The 16,624-nt window shown below is 40.0% G+C and overlaps 1 protein-coding gene across 2 annotated transcripts in view; it reads left to right on the forward strand.

Annotated features, from left to right (window-relative positions):
- Positions 1-16,624, forward strand: part of ABCG1 (ATP binding cassette subfamily G member 1) — a 54,630-nt gene that overhangs the window by 28,695 nt on the left and 9,311 nt on the right. For both annotated transcript variants that reach the window (XM_087721694.1, XM_087721695.1), the window contains exons 7-12: positions 1,766-1,889; positions 5,301-5,415; positions 6,968-7,116; positions 8,723-8,824; positions 9,417-9,585; positions 11,674-11,774. In XM_087721694.1, coding sequence (XP_087577820.1) covers positions 1,766-1,889; positions 5,301-5,415; positions 6,968-7,116; positions 8,723-8,824; positions 9,417-9,585; positions 11,674-11,774 — 760 coding nt within the window. The remainder of the gene's footprint in view (positions 1-1,765; positions 1,890-5,300; positions 5,416-6,967; positions 7,117-8,722; positions 8,825-9,416; positions 9,586-11,673; positions 11,775-16,624) is intronic.

The following is a 16,624-nucleotide window of genomic DNA, read 5'->3' on the forward strand; positions in this document are numbered from 1 at the left end:
CTCTTTATCCACTTATAGTGATTATTTGGGGAGTGGGGGAATCTTTCCTTCCTTTCAGGTAAATGTATTAATACATCCTTTATCTCTTCATTAAGTGCAGTGTATGTGGGTTGTGAAATCCTGCATTAACTGGAGTTGCCTACTGCTATGTATACTATCTTGAGTTCCATAAGAAAAACAAAATATACAGCATATGCCTATATTCATTGATCATCATGATTTCATGAGTTGGTCCCAAGGTTTTTAAAATAACTCTAATAATAACAACAGCAGCCACCACAACAAATGATTTGACATTTAGAATACCAGGAGATTCGTGGACATATTCTTGCCACTTGCCAATATCCCTAATTTAAAATAGAAAAAAATGACCATGAAACAAAAGGGACAGCCTCCTACAATTTCAAGAAGCTCTCGGGGCACCCAATAAATGTATAAAATAAAATAAAATAAAAATGTTGGGTAGCTATAGTCTAGACTTTGCTTCTCCTCTAAAAAAAAGTCCAGCATAAGCAAAGATAGTAGGTAGCATCCAGTATAGTGTGATCTAGAGGTTTCTGGTAGCATTGTAATAATTACATGCTTTGCAATTGTTAATTGAGGTTAATTGGCTCTAGTTTCATGTCACTCCAACATTGAATGTGCTGAGATATGTGAAAATGTATCGCATATATTATTATTATTATTATTATTATTATTATTATTATTATTATTATTATTATTATTATTATTACACAATTGTATCACAGCGGCCAGTTGTTTCGCCGGATTTGGCATTGGTTACTAGTCGGGCCCCACCCAGGGGCCTAGGACGTCGTAACGTATTTTCGTAATATGCGTGCAGATCCAAGCAGTGCGGCTTTTTGCATTTGACTGATGGTGATTTTGTCAATTTTTAACTGTTTTAAATGTAATTCCAGTGCTTTTGGAATAGCATCCAGTGTGCCAATTACCACTGGAATTATCACTGCTGGTTTGTGCCATAGTTGTTGAATTTCGATTTTTAAGTCCTAGTATCTTGCGATTTTTTCATGTTCCTTCTCGCCGACCCTGCTATCACCTGGTATTGCGATGTCTATGATTGTGACCTTATTTTTCTCAACCAGTGTGATGTCTGGTGCATTATGCACCAGTATTATTATTATTATTATTATTATTATTATTATCATCATCATCATCATCATCATCATCATCATCATCATCATCATCATCATCTTTGGTGAGATTCACAGCCTTTGAGGCTGGTTGGTAGCTCAACAGCTCGCGTCCTAGCCAAGGACCTAGGAACTGTTAAGGTAACATCGGAGGATATAAACTGTTCCAAGTAGGGTGGTTTCTTGTAGAATCAGAATGTTCAAGTCTGATAAATTTAAAATTTCCAAATAGAGACGTAGCCCTTTAGGTATTGCTCCAAGGGCTCCAATTACAATCGGGACAACACACAATTTCTTTTTCCACGGTCGTTCAACTTCAACTTTATATATATATTTATATTTATATATATATATATAATATGTGATAAGCATAATATATAATAAGCATAAACATCACTGATACATGAGGTAGTCAAGGCTACATTTTAGTGCACAGAATATGATATTAGCAACCTTCTAAAAGAGGAACTAAAATGTGGGGGGAAAATAAGTAAAGATTACTTGTAGGATTCTCATACTGAACTTTCATTCCAACTCTTCATTTCAAGTTCAATTTTGGATATTAAAAGAACAAAGTGGACAAACTGTGTTTTCTTCATTTTTTTTCACAGTGGCCTGGACAGTGCTTCTTGCTTTCAAGTTGTGTCTCTGCTGAAGGCTTTAGCCCAGGGTGGCCGATCCATCATCTGCACTATCCATCAGCCCAGTGCCAAACTGTTTGAACTTTTCGATCAGGTAAAATCGTAGGGCTGAAATATATGTATCTGTGCACACTGTGTCATAGCCGCTTGGATCCTGGTCTTGAAAAGGCCTTTCCTCATTATTAACATATCCTTTGTTAGCCTCATATTTAACAATTATTCACAGAGAAAGGCTGTAATACATCAACTGCAGAAACGGATGAGTCAGTACAGTTGAATTTCTTTGGGAATCAGTTAGAACAGAATGTTATAGAGAAATTATCTTTTGCCAGCTGTTCTTTCAAAATGTTTACCTTGTAGTAAATGCATTTATTAGGAGTATACAAATCAGATGTGGGTTTCAAGGAATATGGTATACGTGTACTGGTGCCAGAAATCCAGAGCGTGTTTGCGTAGCAGGACCTCCGGAGGCCCTGTACCACAACGGTCCCTCCCCTGGCCTGCCCCCCTTGCTCGCTCGCCCTGTAGACCTTCCCTCCCCCTCCAGGGAGCCCATGCTGGGAGAGAGGAGTTGGGCTGGTTTGAACACGGGGGAGTGGGTGGTTTAGTGGCCTCTTTCATTTGTTTGGGCAGGCAGAGAAAAAAAGGAGGCGCACAATATCCGAGGGCAAAGGCGCTCCCCTTTGCCATTGATGGTGGAGGTGCATTATCGTGCACCTCCTTTCTTTCTCTGCCTGCCCAAACAAGTGAAGGAAAAGAGACTCACATTCAAACCGGCTATCACGCGCCTTCTTCTTTTCTCCACCTGCCCAAACAAGTGAAGGAGGCAGGTGGAGAAAGAAAGGAGACTCACATTCAAACTGGCTATCGCGCGCCTCCTTCCTTTCTTCGCCTGCCCGAATGAGTGAAGGAGGCAGACAGAGAAAGAAAGGAGACTCACATTCAAACTGGCTATCATACACCTTCTTTCTTTCTCTGTCTTCCCAAATGAGTGAAGGAGGCAGGTGGAGAAAGAAAGGAGACTACCATTCAAACCAGCTATCGCGCACCCTCGCAAGACCTCACTTGTTCTGGTGGCATCCAAGGATAAGAGCTGAGTGAGGGAAGGAGGAATTCTGGGAGTTGAAGTCCACAAGTCTTAAAGCTGTCAAGTTTGAACACCCCTGGGGTTTTTTTTCTAAAGGGTTAGGGTAAAGTGACCAGATTTTAAATTGGTTAAGCAGGACACCATTGATGTGGGGGGGAGGTGTTCTTGATTAAAATTTTTGCCACCGGCGCTGCGGCTGAGGTGAAGCCACCAAAGCTCCCGCTTGGGCCCCCACCCATGGCAGCAGTGGTGTCGCCTCCCCCTCCACTCGGAGCACCTGAGCTGGGCACGGTGTTACTCCTGCCGCCACCACCTCCTCCTCCGCCGTGCTTTTGAGAAGCCATGGGACCTTTTGTTTCCTGTTCCCGCCCCCTCCGCTGCCTTCCTACTGGCTCCCACAGCCTCATGGCTCCTCAAAAACACAGCGGAGGAGGAGGGGGCAGGGGTAATGCGGTGCCCAACTCAGGTGTTCCGAGCAGAAGGGGAGGTGCTGCTGCCATGGGCGGGGGTGCCGGCGGGAGATTGGCAGCTTCACCTCAGCCGCAGCGCCTGGCAGCAAAAGTTTTAATCAAGAACACGCCCCCCATTCCATTCCCAGGCAGAAGAAAGAGACTCCAGGGAGGAGAGCTTAGCCAGTCATTGAAAGGCATTTGGGAAGGAGAAAAGCAGGCAAGGAAACTTCTCAAGAAGTTCCAGAAGCAGCTGCTTCTCCTCTGGGCTGGAGGGAGGGGAGGAGAAGAAAGGAAGAAAGGAAGGAAGGAAAGATGGGAGGGAAGGAAAGAGGGGAGTTAGGCGAAAGGAAGGAAGGGGAAAGGGAGGAAGGGAAGAGAAGGTAGATAGGGAGGAAGAACCTGGCTTTCCCAAGAACGGTCTGCTCTGGGCCGGAGAGGGAGAACCAAGAAGTTTAGATGGGACTTCACTGGCAGTTGCAAAGCAGCCTTCCCCCGATTGCCTTCCCCCAACGCCCCCCAATCCTTTCAAAAGCCACCCCCATCACCAGCCTCTCCCAACCGGATCCCCGCCTGCCTCCCCTCGGCTCACCCGGACCAGGTTGCTGACAGCAGCTTGCATGGCAAGGCTGCAGGGAGAACGGCACCCGAGATAACTTCCGATGGCAGTGCCGCTTAACCTGGGACCGAGCCTCCTCCTTGCCACATTGCCGCCACCGGAAATCCCCCCGCCCGAGGCCGCCGGACAGCTTTCACAAAAACATCACGCATTGGCACGCGCATGCGCAGGAGGGGAGGGAGACTTGCCCCTCATCGGGCGCTGCAAGCGAGCTGAGCGGAGGGAGGGAAACCACTGCCCTCTAAAGGCCACATTGGGAATGACACTTCAGAGAAATAAAAACTTTTTTTAACGGCATCCTGTTTAAAATTGATGATTCGGCGTCTTTTCTTTCTTTTGGAAAATCGGGACTTTTTGAACACGCCGCGGGACACGGGACAAATTATTAAAAATTGTGACTGTCCCGTCAAAAGCGGGACGTCTGGTCACCTTAGGTGAGGGGTGCAAAGGTCTTATAACCTGACAGCTTTAAGACTTACATGCTTCAAATGCCAGAGCTTCTGAGCCAACATTTTGGTTGCTAAGCAATAGTGTTGTTAAGTGAGTTTCACCACATTTTGCAGGTTGGCCATGCCCACCCAGTCACATGACTGCCAAGCCACCAAGCTGCTTGATGACAATAGCTGCTGTTCATTAAATCTGTTCCTTGAGATAGATGACCCGTATCATAACTCTTCATAAAGGTGGCTGAATGTAGTTCTGTGAAGATAGGGCAAAACATATCTGTGAGGTGAAATAAGTCTTTGGAGTAGATTGCCAATAATTTGTATAGTTTAACAATTCATATCAAAATTAGTTTATAATTTATAATCAGAAAAAAGTATTTAACATATTGAAATTTTTCAGCCATTAAAATATAATATAATGGAATTAAGAAATTGAGAAATTAAAAATGTTGAGGTTGTATATTTAGGAAATTTGTGATGAGAAAAATGGGATTAAAAATTAGATCTGAATTAGCCCTAGTGTGAATGCATGTTAACATATGTAACAAATAATTTTGTTAATTAAAGTTTAGTGCTACTTTAAAACTACACCTGAGAAAAATGTTGATATGAAAATGTTGTACAACAAGGCTAGGCAGGTGAAAAATAGATGATTTTTAATGCATATCAGGAGAAAGATTAATAAATTAAAATACAAGAAATATCTTCCAGTAGTTAAACCTGGAAACAGATATTTTCTGTAAAACTCTATTGGTTCTTAGTAAGTATATTAATATCCAGGAGATTTAACTATGTCAGTGTCACTTCTTTAACTTACATAATATTTTTGTAATAAGATTGCATGCCATAATTCAGAAGCTAGACAGGAATATTTTTCATCATTTCTTGTTTTTCTTTATTTCAGCTCTATGTCTTGAGCCAAGGGCAATGCATTTACCGTGGGAAAGTATTAAATTTAGTCCCTTATTTGAGAGATTTGGGTTTAAATTGTCCAACATATCACAATCCAGCAGATTTTGGTGAGCAAAATGATGGAGGTTCTCACTTTCTTTCACAAGCTTTTGGGAATGATACTGAGTTTCTATGTGTGCCTTGTGTCTGTTTTTGTGTTTATACCTATGCATTGTAATTATATGGTATCTATTTATTGATATCTTATACCCTCTAGTGGTAGATAAAATTGGCAGAGGTAGTTCATTTAAAAAAAACTCTTTGAAATAAAACTAAGAGCAAGTAAAACACAACAGAGCTGTATTTGCTGATTTTTTTCCTTCTCTTTTATAATTAAAAATTCAGAAGCTCAAGACAGGCATTATTGGGGGATAATTTCATATTCATATTGGAAATAAGCATACATTCCAGAGGATGTGGCAGCCATAATCAATTTACATTAATTGATGGGTATACTTACTGAAAATAGAATTTCATTAGGAAGGTGAAATGTTCATGACACTTTTTTTCAAATACTTTGGAAGTGTTCTTTTTACATGGAGTAAAGAATAGCATACTGAAGTGTGCTTTTAAAAAAATTGTAATAACTTTGATTATTAAAGCTATCATTCTGCATAGACATTGAAATAGAATCTACATTTAAATTGGTTGATCAGCCATAATTTTTAAAATCATTTAAAACAATTTCAGAAATCCTGCAGTTTTTTAACTTTGTTTTCTCTCCATAGTTACCGCTTTTCACAAACTGTCCTATAATATGCCCATAACAAATGAATACATATTAGATTTCAGGATTATACTGGTAGCTGTCCCCCTAAACAATCATGTTAATTATATCATCCAAACAATCTACATTCGTTCAAAGTCAGTTTGTGACTGCTAGCATATATTTCTTTATTTATAGATGCAGAAAGTAGTGTCCAATTCCTTATCTGATTCACATATCTTTTGTAATTATTACTGTCTTTTTTCTTAATTTTCAATGGCTGCCATGTATCCAAAATATTGTTTCTAATTCCAAGATATTGTTTGTGCTTACGTAGCTGCCTTAGATGTTGAAATAGTACAGTTTTATCACATAAGCTGGAACTCAGTTTCCTATCTTTAAAACTCCAATGGATATTAGTCTTAATTAAAATTATGAATATATGTCATAAAATTTATGGTTACGGCATTGTTTTCAAATGCATGTAAAAAATGCTTTCAAGTGGCAATAGCCATTTTGATGTAGGGGAGTTAGTCAGGGTATTATGATTTAGGTTTTAGGTTTTTATTTGACTTGTATGCCGCCCTATTCCCGAAAGACTCAGGGCGAAAGACTCAGGGCTTGCATTATGATGCAAGCCCTGAGCCTTTTCTGATGTCACCCATGTCACAGCTTCACAATGCAATCTGTCCCATGTATGGCCCAAACAGTTGAGGCTTGTGACACAGCTTTGTAATGTGTTATTCGCATGCTGATGAAAATGGCAAGTTCTGTAGATGCTGTTGCACTATGTATTGAAGGTTAGGCAAATTCCACAATTTTATGCATACCTGACAGCTAGGAATAATGCTTCATGTATCTTGCTTTTATTCTACTATGTAGTAGGATCAAATAGTTTTTTTCTACCTGTTTAGTGATGGAGGTCGCCTCTGGAGAATATGGAGATCAGAATAGCAGGCTTGTAAGAGCTGTGCAAGAGGGAATGTGTGATGCAGATTACAAGAGAAACTCTGGAGGAGAAAATGAACTTAACCCTTTTTTATGGCACAAACCATCAGAGGAGGTAATTCAAAGTAAAGGAGATCATGTCAGTCACAGTAGTTCTTTGAGTTTTTTAGTTTTAAGCGCTTCCTTCAGCTGAGTGTTGAGTGACATATAAGCTTAATAAATGTATTATTATTTTGATTCAGCACATAGCAAGGCAAATGTTTAGACTAGGTTTGGTATTTTTATCCACTTATTGAGTATTATCATTATTATTGAATTATTTCTAAACTGTAATAAAAAGTGGACCTGCCTCAGCAGTTAGTTCCACAATAAAAACCCCATCATGCAGGGGTGCTTCTCAGGTAATTTTGTCCCAAACATTTTATATGCCTACGTGAGCACTTTGAACTGGGCTCAGAAAACAACCAGCAACCAGTAGAAATAAACTCCCCATATTATAATGCCAATTTCTGGCCCATCTGCAATTTAAGACTATCTTCAAAGATGATCTCACGATAAATTATTTGTAATAGTCCAATTTTGCAACAACTAGGATATGTGTTACTAATTTGAAGTCTTTATTCTCCAGATAGAATTGCAATTGATTTAGCTGTCAATATGGTAAAAAGAATCCCATGCCATAGATGTCATGTGGCTGTTCACCATGAAAGCTAGATCCAGGAGCACCCATAGACTGCCAACCTGTTCTTCAAGTGGGAATTCCAGTCCATCCAGAATAGGTTTATGTATGAAATTCAATCCCTGTAATTAGCAACACTGGGTTTAATTTCAGGCTTTTTCTGTCCATTCAAGTCTGGTAAAACACAAAGCAAGTGACAGATTAAGATTATAGTTGATATCAAGTCTGAAACAGACTAAGAAAGAACTTCTCATGCATGGATATCACTAGTTGTTAGTGGTAAAGGCTATGTTTAGTGTTCCTCTTTAGCGTTGTTGAAAAGGAGCTATATCTAAAACTGCTTTAAATTCAAATCAAATGGTTGAGTTTTGTTTAGAAAGTTAAAGAGTTGGCTAGATCTTAAATCTGATTCAACAAATCTTTTTCTATCTTAAAACTATAAATTTGAGTCAGACGTCTCATACATTATTTCAATTTAGGTTCCATTAAAATCAAGTCTGATATTATGCAATGTATTCTAATGGCCAGTGCTTCATTGAGCTAAATTATTTGACTGTGTGCTGAATCCAGGTCAAACATCACTGCTCCAGCCCAGAAGTGGGGCAGCTTTATTAGATTCAGTATGTTTATATTGGTTTTCTGCCTTCTGAGAAGTCAGCTGATACAAATGTAGGTCTAGGCCAGTCTGACCTGATTTTATGCCAGCATTGTGGATGTTTCTCTGATCTGGCTGCACTTGGTTATTTTCCTGGCTTATTTTGGCATATTTTGTTATTTCACAACATTGTCTATCTGCTAGAATATCTTAAAATCAGTGGATGATTTCAGCTGTCCCAAAAGTAACCCAGCCAGCATATTTTTAAAAATAGTTTGCCCTTTAATTGAAACCAACTGCAACAAACCAAATTTTAATTCAATATTATGCTTACTTTAATGCTAGACAGCAAATTTGTAGAATCAAAGTTGTGTTCATTGATGTTGGTGTTGAAACCCGAGAAACAATACCAACCTAAAATTCTTTTCCACTTGTGTTTTGCACCAGGATTCTTCATCTATGGAAGGCTGCCATAGCTTCTCAGCCAGCTGTCTTACTCAGTTTTGCATTCTGTTTAAAAGAACTTTTCTCACCATAATGAGGGATTCGGTAAGGCTCAGATTTTAAGTATAAGAAAGAAAAGTGCATTGTAAACTATCAGTTTTTATCTATGAAGACATATTACTGAAATTAAGTGTATAAAATAAAAGCTAGATGGGTTTGATTCTTTTAATGTTGCATAATTTTATCATTGCATTTCAAAAATCAGGAGATGTAAGGGAAATATAGATATAAAGCTTCATATGGATGTATAATGTGCTTTAAATAATACGAAACATCATATTAGTATTTAAGCCTCAGGTTTTTTTCTCCATCTGTTTTGATGTAGCATCTCTGTAGCTTCATCCATGCTCTTAGCAGAGGTCTTCAGTTTTGCTCCCTTCTAGTGCATCCCTATCAACTTTAATGAGTACAAAATACTGGAAATGTGTGGAATTAAAATTATAAAGTGAACTGTAGTAAAAATGTTTGCCCATCCCTGTATTGTCTTCCCAAATATATTTTCTTCTTTTGTCTTCCCACCAGTCCCGCACTTTTGTCTCACATCTGATTGTTACCGCAAATTTATTCCCTTTTTTCACACTGAAAAATTTAGGAAGATACTTTAATTTTTCACTAATTTCATTTTTCTTCCTGACAGGTCCTAACGCATCTGCGGGTAACGTCTCACATTGGAATAGGACTTCTGATAGGCTTGCTGTATTTGGGGATTGGAAATGAAGCAAAGAAAGTTCTGAGCAATTCTGGCTTTCTTTTTTTTTCCATGTTGTTTCTTATGTTTGCTGCTCTCATGCCAACGGTCCTTACATGTGAGTAACCAGTATCGCACAGCCAACTAGGCTTCTTTAACCAGTTGCTTCCCAAATATCCTAAACTTCAATTCCCGCAAATCCTAGTCTTTGGTTTCATTGACAGGGAAACACAAGAGAAGCTCTAACTCTTCATATGGCACCAGTGGTGGAAGGTTACCAATATGCTAATAGTTTGATAAAAGACATCTATTAGATGGTTTCAGTAATACTAGCAAAACTCCATGTAGTTGTTTTATGCATATATGCATACACACACAAGGAGTGAGCAGCACTTTGGGTTCATAGAAAAAAGGCAGTACAGAGCTTACAGCGGTGCATACATTATCATCATCATTGCCATCATTTTCTGCCTTATATATGCCTCAAAGCAGTGAAGATGCGTAATACTCCTGCCGTCTATTTTCCCCACAACAATAACCCTGTGAGAGGAGAGTTGGTCTGAGAAAGAATGACTGGCCCAATGTCTCCCAGTCGACTTTCTTGAATTAAGGTCAGCACTTGTCTGCATTTGCCCAAGCCAATGTATCTTTTCCATGGAGTATGGGGCAGGTGATCCCAGGAGATGGCATATAGTTCATCCATACATCCACTTTCCTCCAATCTATAATTTGGCAGGAAAGAATGTGTATAAACCACAGTACATCCAGGGCTGAGTTTTACAGGTTTTCAGCAGTGAGGCTGGGCAGTGTTTGCAGTCTTTGCAACATGGTGTAAGTTTGGGGAAGTGACTGGTACCTGAAACATGCATTTTCTATCCATTAAATAAATGGGAGAAAATACTTTGAGATTTTGTGATGATTGTAATATCATTAATATAGAAATTAAATCTGTAGAGATTCTCAGTCATCCAGGTTGTTCAAAATGTGCTTTTTTCCAGGAGGCAACTGGGCTTTCTTGTTTCTTCCTTTGAGAGAAACGTCTTCAAAAGAAAAAACAAGAAGGAAAGTCCAGTTGCCTCTTGAAAAAAGCACCTTTGGGACAAGAATTGAGCAAGTAAACAGCTCTGTTTAATTCCTCTTTCCAATAACATAAAGTCTAGCAATAACTCTTGTGGGCCTATTCTTATTCTATCTGTAATCCAATCATTAGTTTAAGAAGGTGCTTATTGATATCTGCTCTATCTAGTTTCTCCCATAATTAATACCTGTCAATGGAATCAAAGGCAGAGGAATGAATAAAAGCAACATAGAGTTGTTTTGTATGCCCACAGGTATATTTCTGAACAATCACCTTCAAAGTGATACAGTAATCTAGCATGCTATGTCCTTTTGAAACCCTTCTTCCCAAACATTTACCGTAATTTATTCAGAAGATGCTTGGTATACAGCTTAGAAGAAATATCTAGCAGACTAAATGGACGATAATTGGCAAGTTCCTGCCAGTTGCTCTTCTTAAGGATTAGGTGTATTATAATTTGTTTCCAATGGGGAGGTATAACATACAGTATCTTTTACCTATTTCTGGAAAGAATCTAGTCAGGATTGGTTCCCACCAGGAGTCATTGATCTTATATATATCTGGAGGAATCATATGCTCTTCAGGAGTTATTCCAAGAGCCAAGTTTGAAACCAGCTGTTTACACAGATTTTGTGGTTAGTTATGATTAATTGGTTAAGTTAAATGTGGTTAGTTATGCTAAATATGCTTTGAAAAAGAGGTTATTATGGGTTCAGTATATGGCAGTTAAAAAACCTGGAAAATTTAAAAAAAAATCTCCAAAAACTTAATTTTCCTGCCTAATATATTAGGGAAAGAATTTCCTGAAATATCTAAAACAGCGCATTACACTTTTGAAAAAACAAATTGTGAAGATCTGCATTTTTCAGAATTGCATATTCATATAAATTAAACCAATTCTTGGCTTTTTTATAAAATATATTAATGAATAAGCATATTCAAATCATACATTTTCAAATGAAGGAGAGGCTGAGTATGACAAGACAAAATATAAGAAACTCAGGACAGCATCTAAGTAGCTTTTTCTCCTACCTACTATGGAATGGGAAACTATTATTTATGACATTAATTTTTAGAATTGCTTTTGATTTTATGTATTTCAAGTGCTATTTTTATTTTTCTATATAGTTCCTCTTGAGATGGGCGTATTTCTTAGAGAACATCTGAATTATTGGTACAGTTTGAAGGCTTATTACTTGGCTAAAACTATGGCTGATGTCCCTTTTCAGGTAAATTTCTCTCTGCACCTCATTATTATTTTAGGACAGGAAGATAGATAACAGTAGTAATCAAATGAAATTTTCTTATGCAGTTTGCAAAATGCAATATGTCATTTTATCAGGAATATGAATATAATATTGCTACAAATCCTTTCATAATACATAAGTATATGTTATATGTTATACAAGCAGTTGTAAATGTTTTATTTTTATTATACATTGGAAAATGGGATGCCCAAATTGCATTTTAGAATTATACCAAGAAATGAAATTTAAGTCACAGATGGATGGTCTCATTCAGTGCCAAAGTTTGAGGGAAAATATAAACCAGCTATATTTCAGTTGCAATTAGGTTAAATCTGTAAACTGCCCAGAGTTGCTATCATAGAAATGAGCTATATATAAATTAAATAAATTAAATAATAAATAAATAAAACTTTAGGCTTGTGCTGAGCATTTAAAATAATATGTTTCATTCTTAGTGCCTAGGCAAAGAAAACACCCTCTTCAAATTATTAAAGTAGCTGAATTTTTTCACAAGGCTGGTGTCTGCTGCTGAAGTTGCTCCAGTGATCTTCATCTACTTGTATATGCCAACCATTTCATAAAATACTCTACTCTGGAAAAATCCTGATAGGACATGACTCATCTGATAAGTAGGAAAACTATTAGAGTATCTGACTTCTCATGTGAATTGATAGATACAGGAACTAAAATATCATTCAGCTCATAAAGACAAAGACCCAGTCTGGAGGATCCAATGTCATGACGAGACGACGTGCGATCTCAATGCTCTGAGATCGCTGTCGATACTTTTGCCGCTGGGTTGTCCAAAAGAGACCTAAACTATCCCCCAGAAATGGTGAACAGGAAGAATGTGTCTTGCTGATCTCAGGGACATCACAAAGTCCCTGATCGATGCAAGAGAAGTTCTTCAAGCCAGCGACAAAAAATCCAGCTATTAGGTTGATGAAGTCGGGGCGGCTCCAAAATGAAAGGATATGGAAAGAGAAAGTGTTTCCAGCTGGTGAGGAATTTTTACAATTTTAAAAAGACACTGCCTATAAAAAACTTAAAATTAATTTAAACTGGGGAACAGAAAATATATGTGGCAGAATTAAATTTGGAATGGTTTTGGACAGTGGGTTATCTTACTTTTTAAATGCTATCTTTATGGATGGAATTTATGCAAGCCTTTTAAAACGAATAGATTAAGTTTTCTTCTATTTTTTTTCTTTTATTATTCTTTGTAACCTATGGACTAAAATTCCCCTATTTCATTACTGTGGGTGTTCTTCTAAGTCATTCAAGAATCAGACTTTTTAAAAACTTGAAATACAAAAAAGATACAAAAAGAAACAAAGAAAATTGCAACAATAACACTGCTACTCAGAGACTGGAAGGTTTGTGTATTGGAAATGAAACACTTTTACTTTTCTCACTGATCCTGGCTTAGCACTCCAAGGTCTCACTGCTTGTTTATAGAGAGTGATAAGAAGAAAAGCACACAGATGTCCCTTTGAAGTATATCTTTAACCAGAGAAAAGTGAAAATAAAATGTTATTGTGAATCTATGCTTAATCTTGTTAACCTTCCAAGCTAGAACAGCAGTGTTTGTCAGCTGGAGATAATGGCACAATTTCAACAGCAGAAAGAAACTTTAAGTCTGCAAAAGATATTCTCAGAAATATAGAAATTATCAAATACATTTGAGAGGATAGAGAAGAAGTTGGAAGACTTAGAGCATCTAACAGCAAAATATGATGAAGTAGTTGGGGATGTTTATCAAGTGGAAAAAGTGGTTAAAATCCTAAAAACCGAAGTGGAAAATGAATATAAAGAGATTAAACCTGCTGATATTTATGGTGATTGGTTTATCTCTGAAAATGGAAAGAGTGGAATACTGAGAGAGGAACTAAATGGAGGGGAAATCTACCCCAGATGGCAAGATACAGAAGAAGAAAAAACAAAAGAATTTATGGATTTAAAGAGAGAAATTTTATTAGCAATATCATTGATAACACTACCGACAATCAAAGATAAGCTGATTAAAGAAACAGAAGAAGGGCATTAATTACATGAGAGATTTTATAAGCAAGGAGTTGCTAAGAGGAGTCTATACAAAGTTGATTAAGGAGATGATTAGAGGACTGACACCACAAATGGCAGAAGATATGAGACTGCTACTGGAAAAATACAGGTTGATAGATGGAAGAGTATAATTTAAAACTAGTGAAATTTAGTGAAATTTAGTGACAATAGATATAGTTAAATAAATAATTAATAATTTCAATAATGTATACAATGTGTAGTGTTATGATAAGTAATAATTGGATATGAATATTGAATGGTACCCATGAAAGGAAGATTAGAATTCCTTTTGGATTATATATAAAGGTTAATAAAAAAAGAAGTTAGATACAGTTAAAGTCTTGATTATTAGGGGGAAATGTTATGATACAGAATATAGTTGTTGTTTTTGTTGTTTATTATATTTGTATGCCGCCCTATTCCCGAGGGACTTAGGGCAGCTAACAAACAGGTGGGGGAGGGGAAAATACAAAAAACAAACTAGACAAAACAAGATACAAGAACAGATTAAAACTATACAACTATCGCAACAATTCAAGTGGGGTTGGGAACTCATCAGCCCCAGGCCTGCCAGAACAGCCAGGTCTTGACAGCTTTGCGGAAAGCCTGAAGGGTGGTGAGGGTCCGAATCTCCACGGGGAGATTGTTCCAGAGGGCTGGAGCAGCCACAGAGAAGGCCCTCCCCTGGGGGGTTGACAGTCGACATTGGCTAGCTGATGGTATCCGGAGGAGGCCTAATCTGTGGGATCTGATTGGTCGTAGGGAGGTAATTGGCAGGAGGTGGTCTCTCAGGTACCCAGGTTCAATACAATGTAGGGCTTTAAAAGTAATGACTAGCACCTTGAAGCGCATCCGGAGTCCAACAGGCAGCCAGTGCAGCTCGCGGAGGATAGGTGTAACGTGGGTGTACCGAGATGCACCTACAATCGCTTGCGCAGCTGCATTCTGGACAAGCTGAAGTCTCCGAATGCTCTTCAATTACTTGGGTCAAGTCCATGGCTGTCATGGAAGCCATGAACTCCTGTGCTCCATCAGAGTACCCGCCGAGCGAAGGCAAATTGAAATCCCCCAGCACCATAAGTTTTATTTTTCAGTTTTATTAGAATTTGTAGGCCGCCCTTTTCCCTGAGGGGACTCAGGGCGGCTCACATAAAACTAGGAAGGGGGGGGATACAGACAACAAAATAGAGACATATACTAAAATGGTAAGCAACATACATTCATCATTCGGGAGGGGTAACTATCCTTATCCCCAGGCCTGACGGGCGAGCCAGTTCTTCAGGGCTGTGCGGAAGGCTTGGACGGTGGAGAGGGTACGAATCTCCACAGGGAGCTCGTTCCAAAGGGCCGGGGCTACTGCTGAGAAGGCCCTCCTCCTTGTGGTTGCCAGCCGACACTGGCTGGCCGATGGGATACGGAGGAGGCCTAATCTATGAGATCTTATTGGTCGCAGGGATGTAATTGGCAGAAGGCGGTCTCTCAAGTATCCAGATCCACTGCCATGTAGGGCTTTATGGGTGATTAGTAGCACCTTGAAGTGCATCCGGAGATCGACAGGTAGCCAGCGCAGCTCGCGGAGGATAGGTGTTATGCGGGTGAACCAAGGTGCACCCGCGATCACTCGCGCGGCTGCGTTCTGCACTAGCTGAAGTCGCCGGATGCTCTTCAAGGGCAGCCCCATGTAGAGCACATTGCAGTATTCCAGCCTGGAGATCACAAGGGCCCGAGTGACTGTTGTGAGAGCCTCCCGATTCAGGTAGGGTCGCAACTGGCGCACCAGGCGAACCTGGGCGAATGCCCCCCTGGTCACAGCCGTTAGGTGGTGGTCAAATGACAGCTGCGGATCCAGGAGGACTCCCAAGTTGCGAACCCTCTCTGAGGGGTGTAAAATTTGACCCCCCAGCCTGAGTGATGGAATATTAGCCAAATCTTTGGGAGGAAAACACAACAGCCACTCGGTCTTTTCTGGGTTGAGCACAAGCTTGTTAACCCTCATCCAGTCCATAACGGCCTCAAGACCCCGGCTCATCACATCCGCCGCTTCATTGAGTTGGCACGGGGCGGACAGATACAATTGAGTATCGTCCGCATATTGATGGTATCTAATCCCGTGCCTGCGGATGATCTCTCCCAGCGGTTTCATGTAGATGTTGAATAGTAGGGGGGATAAGACCGAACCCTGAGGCACCCCATAATTTAGGGGCCTAGGGGATGATCTCTGCCCCCCCACTAACACCGACTGCGACCTGTCCGAGAGGTAGGAGGAGAACCACCGTAGCACGGTGCCTCCCACTCCCACCTCCCGCAGTCGTCGCAGAAGGATACCATGGTCGACGGTATCGAAAGCCGCTGAGAGGTCAAGGAGGACCAGGATGGAGGGATGTCCTTCATCTCTGGCTCTCCAGAGATCATCCATCAATGCGACCAAAGCGGTTTCTGTGCTGTAGCCGGGTCTGAAGCCTGACTGGAAGGGGTCTAGGTAGTTTGCTTCCTCCAAGGACCGTTGGAGCTGGAAGGCCACCACCTTCTCAACAACCTTCCCCAGGAAGGGAAGGTTGGAGACAGGGCGATAACTATTAAGGACAGCTGGATCCAAGGATGGTTTCTTCAGGAGGGGTCTCACCACCGCCGCTTTCAGTGCGGCGGGGAAGTTCCCCTCCCGAAGGGAGGCGGTCACAACCGCCTGGATCCAGCCTCGTGTCACCTCACTGCAGTTCGTGACCAGCCATGAGGGACACGGATCCAGAACACAGGTGGAGGTACTTACA

Source organism: Thamnophis sirtalis, unplaced genomic scaffold (assembly GCF_051295495.1).
Source record: "Thamnophis sirtalis isolate CommonGarterSnake01/CBP01778 unplaced genomic scaffold, rThaSir2_p1.2 scaffold_8, whole genome shotgun sequence".
In the NCBI taxonomy this organism is placed as follows: Eukaryota; Metazoa; Chordata; class Lepidosauria; order Squamata; family Natricidae; genus Thamnophis; species Thamnophis sirtalis.